Raw genomic sequence first — 13,043 nt, 5'->3', positions numbered from 1 at the left:
CTGTATACGTTGCACCAGGAAGCGTCGCCAAGTGTCAGTTGTGGATGGAAAGGAGGTGGGCAGGAAGTGCATGATGATTCTCACTTGTGTCTCATTTTGTCAAGTCTACTTGTCTATTGTGCTAAAAGCTAAAGTGGAAAACAAAACACGAGCCATGAGCTCCGCCGCAATACGACCTCCTCCTCCACGTCCTCCCACACCGGGTTCTAAACTTAATTATCTGGGTTCTTGTGTTACCAAGTCGTGGCCATGTAACATTGTGACTACATTGGGATGTTCTCTGGGGGAACCTTGGAAAGCGGTGTGTTGGGAAAGTGCTGTGTTTGTGTGAGGGCTCAGTCTGGAACCATTCACAGGAAAAATGGGTTATTGCTGAGAAATGAGAGAAGATATTGAATGTGTGTGTGAGGTGTGTGTTGAGTATTATGGTCTTCCTGAAACAAAGGTTCCTTGTAGAAACAATAACAGTGTCTTTGTTTCTATTAAAACGCTAGAAACGCTGTTTCGTTTTCAGAAGAAATTCTTTTCCCTTGATTTCATTCTTTAACGTTTTTCTAGATTCCTAAATCAGGTGTCCGAGGTTGACGTGAAAAGAACCGAGGAAGAAGATAAAGGAATGGCTCTAAGCATCTGCTTCAGCTTCCTGAAACTGAAAGTCATCAATCAACAGCACACACACACACACACACACACACACACACACACACACACACACACACACACACACACACACACACAGCAGGCAAATGATGGTGAAAACACAGAGGGAAGCGATAGAGAGATAGAAGGCGAGCGAGTTACAAATGAAATAGCAACACTTTTTAATTAGACCCAGAGAAATGATAAGACAAGAAAGAGTGAAAAAGAGAAATCATTCAATGTACAAACAAAGACCACATTCATACTTAGTAACTGCCTGGTCAGGATCACAGGGCTTCAAATTATATTTTCTTTTCTGGGAAACTCAATTCGTTGGAAAATATCAAAGGCAGGTATCGAAAATTATTGGGACACCTGGCCAGATGTGCTTTTTAAACATTCCACTCTTCAGTCCCCATTGACTGTTATAATAAACTCTTCTGGGAAGATGTTCCACTAGATTTTGTGGAGATTTTTGGTCACTCAGCTTCTAGGGTCTTAGTAAAGTCAGGTACTGATATGGTAGGTGATGTAAAGAGATCTGGGGTGCAGTCAGCATTCCTATTCATTCCAGCAGGTCCATTTCTAGCTTTTTTTTAGCCGACACAGTGTGTTTTTAGCTGTATAGTAGGCAAGGATTAGCAAAAGGATTAGCAAACAGATACATTTAGACAGCTAGCATGGCTAACTCGAACGGATTTGAAATATTATGATCAGCTTCACGATTGGCTAATCAAATGACGCTCCGCCCATGTTGACCCAGTGAGGATTGTCACTTGGGAATTTCAGCATTTGTGTTTTTCATTGTGAGTATGAAAAAAGTGTGTGTGGGTGTGTGTGTGTGTGTGTGTGTGTGTGTGTGTGTGTGTGTTCAGTCTACAGGAGGCGAGTTATTTTCTGTTCTGGATCACGTCTCGGTGTAATAATTTCATATTTAACAGATGATTGGGTTTTTGCTGTCATAGCGGTGGTCTCGGGGGCGGCGTTTGGCTCCGAACGCAGTGTTTTATAAACCCGGGTGCAAGCAGCCAGACAGAGACACAACCATGTGATCAGACAAAGCCTCATTATTTTCTCCTCATGGAACAAAATTTGACGACTCTGCTTTGATTATGTACTTTTCGAAAAAGAAGACAATTAGTTCACACACACACACACATACACACACACACACACACACACACAGATGTTTGTTATACTATACACACTTTAGTTAAGACACAGGTGAGGACAACAGACAGACAGATGGACAATAAAAACAGTCAGACGAGCACACACACACACACACACACACACACACACACACACACACACACACACACACACACAGGAGAATACATACAGCACAGAAAGACTGCTAGTCATTGTTTACTTTGTTTACGCTATCGCTAGTCAGTGTGTTACTGATGCTAGCTCATGTTTTAGCCTGTTTACTCTAACACGAGCTGACGTTTCAGCCCGACGTTTTCACGACGACGTGATGTTCTCAGTGTTGTGTTACGTAGCAGTGCGAATGTTTGTTTTTCTCGGAGGCTTGAGACGTGGTGCGTGAGACGTGGTGAGAAAGCGGGACAGACGGCGTTGCCGAACAGGGTGTTGCGCGGAGAAAAGAAGCGCCATCTGTCTGTAGGTGGGATGGGAAGTGTGTGAAGCAGGCAGATGGAGAGATGGAGCAGGTCAGAGGCCTGGAGATGATCCAGGATACAGAAATAAATCACGCTGCTTAAACACTTCCTGGGTCAAATGGTCACTGGCACGGTTTCATTCGCCTGCGTTTCCATTTGCGCAGTACAAAGGCTTCACTGAAATCTTGTCCTTCTAAATGGTACAGAAAGTTCACTTAAGTGCCTCCTGACTTCTAAACTATGGCCCCTTTCACAAACACACGTTTGTATAGAAATAAAACCAGACTTCCCGTTCTGTCTGCAAGAAGTCGCAGCTCTACCTCTGCCATGTCAATCCGTATTCTCAGTCGCTGTATTGTTGCGAAACGTCATGTTCGCGGAGCGGCGGCGGTGCCGAGAGAACATAGAAAATATTGCTAGCAAATCATTTGTCACTTTTTTTATGAATAAAATATAAATGCTAACGACGAAAAAGTTGGAGTCTTTTCTAGTTAGACATGTCGGCGAAATGTCCTCCAAACCCTTTTGTGTCTCATCGATTTGTGTCGCAGATTAGCAGCGGTTTGGCAGGCAGCCGTTCTGCCCTCGTGACCGTCGCTTACAATTAGCACAGCTGCTGACGAGACGGGCAAATAGCGCACAATCGGCGTCCGACAAGAACATCTGGTAAATAACTGGATGCAGAGCGGAGATGAGTGTGCCCCTGCTGAGGGGGTTCAATTAAAAACCATTCAAATGGATTCCTGAACCAGGAAGTATCTTCGCTTAAAAAAAAAAACCTGCCCTGGCAACCCGAGGGCGAAGCGTGAAATAAGAATTGTACCGTCAAATATGAGCTCTGAAGGTTTTCCATGAGGGAGTGGATACGATTTTACTGTAGATTTCATCGTTTCCAAATCCAGTAGATGTTCAAGAGGAATTTGTTTTGTAATTTTGGAAGACCACTAGAATCCAATAGGACCCATTTTTTCATTGTTTTAAGATTTATGTTAACACCTCTGCTAGCGGCAGCTTATTAACTTTCGTTCCTCAGTAACAGATTGAAGTTGCTCATTATGCTAACGACCCCATAAGAGCCTTCATTTATCACATATACTTTACAGCACTGTGAGGGCTTTCTTCACATATCTCAGCTGGTTAGGGAGCTAAAGTTAAAGCCCAGGGTCTGCCATGATACTATGCCCACATGGAGTAAAGAGGGCTAAGGTCCTTGCTTAAGGGCCCAACATCTTGGAGAGCCTGAACCCCAAAATTCTGAAGCCAGAGCCTTAACTACTGAGCTACTGTACCACTAAGTCGTGCAAAGTTCTTTAGTCCCCGTGTGAGGGTCATGACCTTCTTTCTTTCTTTCTTTCTTTCTTTCTTTCTTTCTTTCTTTCTTTCTTTCTTTCTTTCTTTCTTTCTTTCTCTGTGTATTATTTTATTTTTCCATGTATTCTTTTTCATTCTTTCTTTGTTTATTTCTTTTTACATTTTTTCCATCTTTCTGATTTTCTTTCATTTCTTTCATTTAATCTATTTTTTCTTTCTTTTCATTTATTTTTCCTTGTTTTCTTTTTCTTTCTTTCTTTCTTTCTTTCTTTCTTTCTTTCTTTCTTTCTTTCTTTCTTTCTTTCTTTAATTTTTTGTTTCCTCTGTTTTTCTTTTCTTTCATTTCTTTTTTTTCGTTCATTCTATTTCTTTATTTTTTTTTTATTTCTTTTACCTTGTTTTCTTTCTTTCTTTCTTTCTTTCTTTCTTTCTTTCTTTCTTTCTTTCTTTTTAAATTGTTCCTTACTTTCTGTTTTTCTTTCATTTCTTTTCATTTCTTTTCATTTCTTTTCATTTCTTTCTTTCTTTCTTTCTTTCTTTCTTTCTTTCTTTCTTTCTTTCTTTCTTTCTTTCTAGGAGATTGATGCACTACCTACTGCTCTACAAAGTATTCTGTAAATCTACGAGCACAAAAGTGACTGTTAGCCGTGACGCACTGCGCGGCTGCACGTTAGCTGAGGTGAAGGTAAATGTGTCCAAATACAGGAAATGTACGACAGTCGCGGGTCAGTTGATTAGCAAATCATAATCCAGGAAGAGCAAAAAAACTAAGCAAGTTCATCTGAACCTATTGTTTAGTACATTTGTTCTGAACAAATGACAAGTTGTTGTCTTTGTGTTAGCAAGTTTGCTAGTGAGAAACAATAAAAAGAAAAGAAAGAACTGAAAGATGAAAAACAGAACACCTGCATTTTAAGTTCCATCAGCTCTGATGTTAGCCATCGATTGAGATAACGTCATTGGGGTCCAGTTGGAGTCCGCAAGCCAAAACCCAGTTTCTACAACAAGATCATTTTTAAGATCATTATCATCATCTTGTTGTAGAAACTGGGTTTTGGCTTGCGGACTCCAACTGGACCCCAATGACGTTATCTCAATCGATGGCTAACATCAGAGCTGATGGAACTTAAAATGCAGGTGTTCTGTTTTTCATCTTTCAGTTCTTTCTTTTCTTTTTATTGTTTCTCACCAGCAAACTTGCTAACACAAAGACAACAACTTGTCATTTGTTCAGAACAAATGTACTAGCGTGAAGCACTGGTGAATTTTTTGCTCGATTAGAGTGCGGTGTACTCACGCCGCTGAGGTTGACGTCGTTCTGTCCTCCGCGTTTAAACTGGCTGGTGATTTGGCTGAGGACGGAGTGGCCACGCCTTCGAGCCGCGACGAACCGAGAGCTGCTGCTCTTCCTGTGTTTGTCATCTAAACCCAAATTACAAAAAAAATCATGGTATTCCTTTATATAGCGCTTACATTATAGCAGCTATAAACATCCTTTCCTTCACCAGGCTCGCTTCAGTTCTTTTTCTCGAAGCTAGTCATGTTAGCAAGAAACCAAAAAGTGCAACGTGTCCTGAAGACGTCCGAAAGCTTAACCTCCGAATCCTTCAATTTGTTGCTGTGAAGGAGCTGTTACCATAGCAACAATAAAGTATTAGCCTGAACCACCAGCTTAGATAGATTAATCTTCATCCCCCGACCAATCAGGGTTCAGAACGGCAATAGTGTGATGTAATAAGTGTATTGATGATCATACCGTCTCTCCTGCTGCCCTGGTGGCTCTTCCCGTGCGTGTCGGTCACGTCTTTAAAGGAGAACAGGAAAAGCACCATCTCTCCTTTCTCGTTCTTTATGGGAACGATATCCAGCAGACACCAGAACGACGTTCCTGTTACACAACACGACAAAACAACAACACACTGTGATGAACAAACCTTTACACAATGACTTTCAGCAGTGAGACAAGCAACACACTACACTTCTTCATCTCCTTCTTCCTTTTCTTTCTTTCTTTCTTTCTTTCTTTCTTTCTTTCTTTCTTTCTTTCTTTCTTTCTTTCTTAATTTCTTTCTTTCTTTTTTCTTTCTTTCTTTCTTTTTTCTTTCTTTCTTTCTTTCTGTTTTATTTTATTTTTCCATGTATTCTTTTTCTTTCTTTCTTTCTTTCTTTCTTTCTTTCTTTCTTTCTTTCTTTCTTTCTTTCTTTCTTTCTTTTAAACATTTTCTTTCTATCTGTTTTTCTGTTTTTCTTTTCTTTTTCTCATTTTATTTCTTTATTTCTTTTAATTTATTTTCATTGTATTCTTTTTTTTATTGTTCCTTTCTTTTTTTCTTTAATTTGTTTTAATTTCTTTCTTTCTTTCTTTCTTTCTTTTTTTCTTTCTTTCTTTCTTTCTTACTTACTTTTTCTTTTCTTTTCTTTCATTCTCTTTCTTTTTGTATTTTTCTTTCTTTTTGTTTTTCTTTCTTTCATTTCTTTCTTTCGTTCATTCTATTTTTTTATTTCTTTTAATTTCTTTTTCCTTGTTTTCTTTTTTTATTGTTCCTTTCTTTCTGTTTTTCTTTAATTTGTTTTAATGTATTTCTTTATGTCTCTCTGTGTGTCTTTGTCACTCTTTCTTTCTTTCTTTCTTTCTTTCTTTCTTTCTTTCTTTCTTTCTTTCTTTCTTTCTTTCTTTCAATTTCATTTATATACATGCATCCTTTCTTTTAATTCATTTGTCATGTTTTTTTATGCATTTTTTCTTACTTTTCTTTCTTTATTTCATTTTAATATTTGTCTTTCTTTATTTCTCTCTCTCTCTCTCTCTCTCTCTCTCTCTCTCTCTCTCTGTTCTTTAATTGTGCTGCAGTGGGATACAGACTCTGATTAAACGTCCCCTTGAGTGCAGGATTGAGAAAGTGTGGTGTGGAAAACGGAGGGTGAGATTTTGGAAGATTTTGATGATGGACAGATGTGTGTGAGAAAGAAGACCTGTGACAGATGTTTGGATTTCTGAAGGAAAGCTGGTGGAGGCGAGAGGAGAGAAACAAACAGAGGATTAAGGGCTTTATGAACTTCCTGCTACATGATGCTGATGGAGGAGGAAGCAGAGTCGGGGGGTTTCAGTGTATGGTGAAACGAGATTCAGATGTAATAAAAGAAGCGGAGGAAAGAAAAACACAGACACCGAATCCTGAATAAACCCCAGTAATAAAAACATCTTGCTGCATGCGTGCACCATATATTCATATTATTCCCTTTTCCTCTCCTGTGTGTCAGAGCTGAATATCGAGGAGTTTGTTTATGTCTGTGGGATTGTTGCAAATACAGAGGCACTTTGTAAAAAAAAAAAAAAAAAAAACATTTATAATAATTCGTTGCTGTGTACCTGCACTATTCAATGACAATAAAGTTCTATCTATCTATCTATCTATCTATCTATCTATCTATCTATCTATCTATCTATCTATCTATCTATCTATCTATCTATCTATCTATCTATCTATCTATCTATCTATCTGTCTAATATTCAACAATCCTATCTTTAGATCAGAGGCGCTGCCGTGAGTTCAGTCCTATTTAATTTAATGTTAATCAGGTTACTTAAACAGACTTTCTGAGAATTCCTACATTTTGGTTTCGCTCGGGGGACAGACACAGTCTCAATTTGGTGGATCCTGTGTGACGACTCTGTGCAGCTAGCAGACAGTTGGTTTAGCCTGTCTGTCTGCTCCCTGGCCTTGGCTCTGGACAGTCACTTGTGAACTAGTGCTGTTCTGAGACTATGACCTATACCAGGGGTCTCCAATCTTTTCCAGAAAGGGCCAGTGTGGGTGCAGGTTTTCATTCAAACCAATCAATGGTCACACCTGATAGTCATTGAAAATGAAGATCATTAAATTTGAACAGGTAGGCTTTGGTGTGGACTTGCTTGGTTGGAATAAAAACCTGCACCCACACTGGCCCTTTCTGGAAAAGATTGGAGACCCCTGACCTATACTACAAGATATAAGAGCAGGACATTCTCGAGGGGGATGGATACCGTCCCGCCCTAACAGGCCAGCCTTGCCCTCAAAATTGCTCTAATTATTTTTGATACTACTACTACTATTAACTACTGTTATTATTGACACTGCTTTTATTATTACTACTGTTATTATTGATACTACTATTATTACTTCTGTTTTTGTTACTATTAAAACTACTTTTACTAGTACTATTGGTACTATTGATACTACTATATTATACAATAATATAATAATATTGCTACTAGTGTTCTTATTAGCACTACTATAAATACTACTAGGAGCAGCAGCAGTTTTAATACTACTACAACTATAACTACTTCTACTACTGTTACTATTGATTCTGGTATAAATACTACTACTGGAACTAATACTGCTACTGCTACGTATTAATGTTACTAATAATACCGCTTTTCAAACTTCTCCTATCACTACTATTACTGCTACTACTACTGTTACTATTAATAGCAGTAATATAGCATTTGTTAATATCATTCATTAATTAACAAACTTTGGTTTGTATTCTCACCATCTTTCTTGTAGAACTGGACCTCAGCCTGGTACTCCTCTTTACTCTCCAGTGCTTTCTCCATGCCCTGTGCCACCTGCTCGCTCGTCCCCGAGCCATACAGGAAGTGACAGCTGCAGTTCTTCTGCATTACTTCTGTCCTGGCGAAGCCTGTCAGCTCACAGAACCCGTCCGAACAGTACACAATGGGGTAACCACGGTGACCCTGAGCGTTCCCCAACAGGAAGTTGCTGTCTGCAGAGAACGAGGGAGAGTTTTATTCTTGATTAGAATCCAATCCAATTATCCAATTATCCAATCTAATCCAACGAATCAAATTATTTACATTAATCAGCCATAATATGAGAATCTTCGGCCTAATATTGTCAAAGTTCTGATCTATTGAGACCTGAACTCCACAAAACATCTCAAAATATCAGCACATAAAGAATTTTCTCTTCTCCTGAACTAGGGGAACCAAACCTGTTTCAGCATGAAAATGCACAAATCAAACTCCATGAAGATCTGCTTTCCATGGGTTGGCGTGGAAGATCTGCTATAGAGCTCCAAACCCTATTGAACATGAATGAATGTGAACACTGACCGCACCCCAGGAACTTCCTCACCTTCTCACCCACATCACTACCTGACTTTACTAAGTCCTATTACTACCCCATCTTCCCAGAAGAGTGCAAACTTTTGCCAATAGAGTGTGTGTGAAATTCATGAAGCGCAAAGTGGAGAAAACTTCACTCGGGGGCGCACTTTTCTGCGTTTGAAGGAGGACGGGATCAATCTTGTTTTGGCGTTCAGCGCTGAAGCTTGGGTAATGCAGGGTTTGAAATGCAGTCTTTCCTCCTGGAGGTTTGACCGACGCTGAGTGACATGCTGAAGCAGATACTCCATGATTAAGAGACTCCATTCCCACGCGCTGGCCTTCATTCTTTACTCCTGTCCAGAAATAAAACGGTCCCAGAGTCTTTCCTTGGTCATGTGATCTAACAATCTAGTGTGTATTAACTACATTAAACCCTAATCTCATCTAAATATTACTGTCACTTTCGTTCTTTTCTGAGTGTCGAACTAGGGTTGGTTTCCGAAGATCCTGAACATCTCCACAACTCAGGTAGATCTTCAGCTTTTCCTCCCCACTGAAACTCCACGTGTGTGAGCGTTTCCTGCGCGATCAATGTAACCTTTATATATTTATATATCTCTTTTTTTTTTTTTTTTTTCCTGGAAAGCATTTCAGGTATACATCGTGAACTCGCACCTTCTAGTCATTAAGGGACGCTCGGCTCAGGCTCGGGGAGATGTTCCACTGACATGTTAAAGTTGTTGTCGTGTGATCAGGAAGCTCAGGGCGCTTCGACTTTGCTTACAGCTGATCCCCTGGCAACTAGATGAAGCTATTTTGAGCTGCGCAGAGACTCCCGCTGCTGCAAGGAAGGATGTTGCTGTGCCTCGAGTGTGTGTGTGTGTGTGTGTGTGTGTGTGTGTGTGTGTGTGTGTGTGTGTGTGTGTGTGTGTGTGTGCAGCTGTCTTTGTGGGAGCCGAACACACAGGCAGAGCCAGAAGCAGATGCCAGCTTTTCCTTCTTCATTTATCTCTTCCTCCAGTCGCACTTTCAAGGGAAACATCGTAAGGAATGATTTCCTTCTTATTAACTTCGAACGAGAGAAAAAAGAGAAACAGGTGAAGGAGAGAAAAAACACACACACCAGAGCATCCTGTTACAGAAACATCGCAAAATCCTCTGATCTGTGAGCACACTACTGTCATAGATAGATAGATAGATAGATAGATAGATAGATAGATAGATAGATAGATAGATAGATAGATAGATAGATAGATAGATAGATAGATAGATAGATAGATGTGTTGTAGACGTGTGCTGTTGTGTCAAAATGAACACGATACACAAACAGTGCTGTCACCTGACAACTGCTCTCACGAGCCCAACGCTCTGGTACATAAACAACAAGAGGAAGGTACAGAGCGAGGCAAAGAGAGACACAGAAAGACTGAAAGAGACAGAGAGACACAGAAAGATAGAGAGAGACACAGAAAGAGAAAAAGAGACAGAGACACAGAAAGACAGAGAGAGACACAGAAAGAGAGAGAGACAGAGAGACACAGAAAGACAGATAAAGAGAGACAGAAAGACAGAGAGAGACACAAAAAGAAAGAGAGAGACACAGAAAGAGACAGAGAGACACAGAAAGACAGAGAGACACAGAGAGACACGGAAAGACAGAGAGACACAGAAAGACAGAGAGAGAGACAGAAAGACAGAAAGAGACAGAGAGAGACAGAAAGACAGAGAGACAGAAAGACAGAGAGACACAGAAAGAGACAGAGAGAGACAGAAAGACAGAGAGAGAGACAGAAAGAGACAGAGAGACACATAAAAACCGAGAGAGACACAGAAAGACACAGAGACACAGAAAGACAGAGAGACACAGAAAGAGAGAAAGAGACAGAGAGAGACAGAAAGACAGAGAGACAGAAAAACAGAGAGAGACACAGAAAGACAGAGAGACAGAAAGACTGATAGACACAATAGCAATAGGTACCAGTGATGGCTAACTTCGCAGTTTTACAGAATTTGTTAGCGTGTCAATCTCATAAGAAGAAAGAAAGAAAGAAAGAAAGAAAGAAAGAAAGAAAGAAAGAAAGAAAGAAAGAAAGAAAGAAAGAAAGAAAGAAAACAAGGAAAATTAATGAAAAGATATTAAAGAAAGACAAAGAAAACATGGAAAAATAAAAGAAGACAGAAAGCAAGAAAGAAAGAATGAAAGATCAACCAAGACACGCAGAAAGACACAAAGAAAGAAGAGAGAGAGAGAGAGAGAGAGAGAGAGAGAGAGAGAGAGAGAGAGAGAGAGAGAGAGCACAGGGAATGTAGCATGCTGTAGCAAAGCATCGTATATTTTCATGTTCATGTGTCAGTAATTTTCAAATCCTGATTTTATATTTGTTTTTTTTTTGGTTTTTTTGCTTGTTTCTTTTATAATGTTCCAGTGAAGAAAGATGGCCGTTGGAGCAAAAACTAACTAAAGACTAAAGAAACTAACGTCCGAAACAAAATCCATAATAAACAAAGTCCCAGAGATGAAGGTTGTGATTATGAAGTTCTTCCCCAAATTGGTCCCACGATTGTGAAGGACGTCTTCGGATGCAGTAGAATAAAATTTCCAGGTTTGGCGTGGAAGATCTCCTGCTATAAAGCTCCATCCCTAATGGAATGAATGTGAATCATGAACCTTCTGATTTTCTAACCTACATCAGTAGCTGCTTTCACCAACAGCCCTGTATCTGCACGAATCTCACACAAATCTCCACAACATCTAGTGGAACATCTTCCCAGAAGTGTGGAGCTTATTATAACAGTAAATGGGAACTGGATGTAGTATGGGATGTTCCACATCTTCCACACCAATTTTATGCTCAACTTTGGACCATATAGATTTCGTTTTTTTCTATATTTTTGTATCGTTTTTAGGTTCTTATGTGATGTTTGTATTGCAGGTGAAAGTTTATAAAACCCCTCTGTTCTAGGTCTCATGTTTATACCGGTGGCTTGGCGGAAATTTCGAGGTTGATGGACAAATACGAGTTTCTAACTCGTAGTTACGACATTGCGGTCGTACATGAACAGATACAACAGTACAGGTGAACACAATAAGGTAACACAGCGAAGTTACAGGGACTTACACCTCGAATTACACACGTTTTCATGGAGTACAACCGAAGACGCTCATCCTCAAGGTTACCACATGAGCAGCGAAATTGCTGACTGTGGGGTTTTTTTGTTTGTTTTTGTTTTTTTGGAAACGTCAGAAATGTTCTGCTCAGGGACTATCAGCAACAATCCCACTGTCATTGAGCCGTTACTATGGAAACGATAAGTTGTTAACGATAACCTGCACCACTGTCGGAGCTGTTGTTATAGAGAATTCATGAACACCTTCTGACCAATCAGGACGCAGAATTCGGAGCTGGGAATGACTAGTCATCAGTGTAGTAGTCAAATTAATGATATTGGTAAAAATATAATTGAAAAAATATATTTATGCTATATATACTGTATATATATAGCATAAATATATTTCTTTACATAAATTACATAAAAATATATTTCTATATTTTTATAATATAATATATTATATTTGCATACATTTTGCAAACATATTGATATACATTTTATGCAAATGTATATTATATTATACAAATATAAATATATTTTGATGTAATATATAATTATACATTTTTTACAATTATTAATATAAAAAAATATTAATACAAAATATTTTTTTATATTTTGCATATATATATATATATATATATATATATATATGCAAATATATGCAAATATATGCACATTTTATGCCAATAATCTAACCAGCTTCTTTAACAGTTGCACTCTCAGCTAGAGGGAACCCCAAAGTTTACAGTAAATAGCAGGTGTGTGTGTGTGTGTGTGTGTGTGTGTGTGTGTGTGTGTGTGTGTGTGTTTGTGTTTGTGTTTGTGTGTGCGAGACTCACGGGTGCCGTCGAAGCGAGTAGCGATGGTGTCCAGGAAAGTGTTTTGTGGGGCGAGGAGCCCCTTCATCACCGGCATGGTGACACACGACCCGTCTGCCTTCCTGTCGCCGTGTTTCTGTCTCTCTTTGTCTGTCTGTCTGGACCCCCTTTTCTCTACTCACTCCATCCTCTGAGTCGAGGGGGGGCTTCGGATTTGCCTGAACTACCCCATAGGGTAAATAGGCGAAGGAGGGATTCCCCTCGTCTTTCTTTCAACTGTTTCTTCCTCTTGTTTTCTCTCTTCTCTCTCTCTCTCTCTCTCTCTCTCTCTCTCTCTCTCTCTCTCTCTCTTGCTCTCTTTCTCTCTCTCTCTCTATCTATCTCTTCTCTTGCCTTCCTTCTTAGAGAAATAGAGAGTGAGTAGTC

General features: G+C 39.4%; 1 protein-coding gene across 1 annotated transcript in view; it reads right to left on the bottom strand.

Annotated features, from left to right (window-relative positions):
* kcnh4b (potassium voltage-gated channel, subfamily H (eag-related), member 4b) overlaps positions 1-13,043 on the bottom strand; it is a 33,820-nt gene that overhangs the window by 20,426 nt on the left and 351 nt on the right. Inside the window, exons 1-4 of the mRNA XM_083557245.1 lie at positions 12,639-13,043; positions 8,112-8,345; positions 5,332-5,463; positions 4,873-4,997 (exon numbers count right to left, since the gene is read on the bottom strand). The exon at positions 12,639-13,043 is cut by the window's right edge and continues 351 nt beyond it. Coding sequence (XP_083413371.1) covers positions 4,873-4,997; positions 5,332-5,463; positions 8,112-8,345; positions 12,639-12,714 — 567 coding nt within the window. The 5' untranslated portion in view covers positions 12,715-13,043. The remainder of the gene's footprint in view (positions 1-4,872; positions 4,998-5,331; positions 5,464-8,111; positions 8,346-12,638) is intronic.

Source organism: Silurus aristotelis (assembly GCF_946808225.1).
Source record: "Silurus aristotelis genome assembly, chromosome: 12".
In the NCBI taxonomy this organism is placed as follows: domain Eukaryota; kingdom Metazoa; phylum Chordata; class Actinopteri; order Siluriformes; family Siluridae; genus Silurus; species Silurus aristotelis.
The sequence above is the reverse complement of the archived record's forward strand: the minus strand, read 5'-3'. Positions and strand labels throughout refer to the sequence as shown.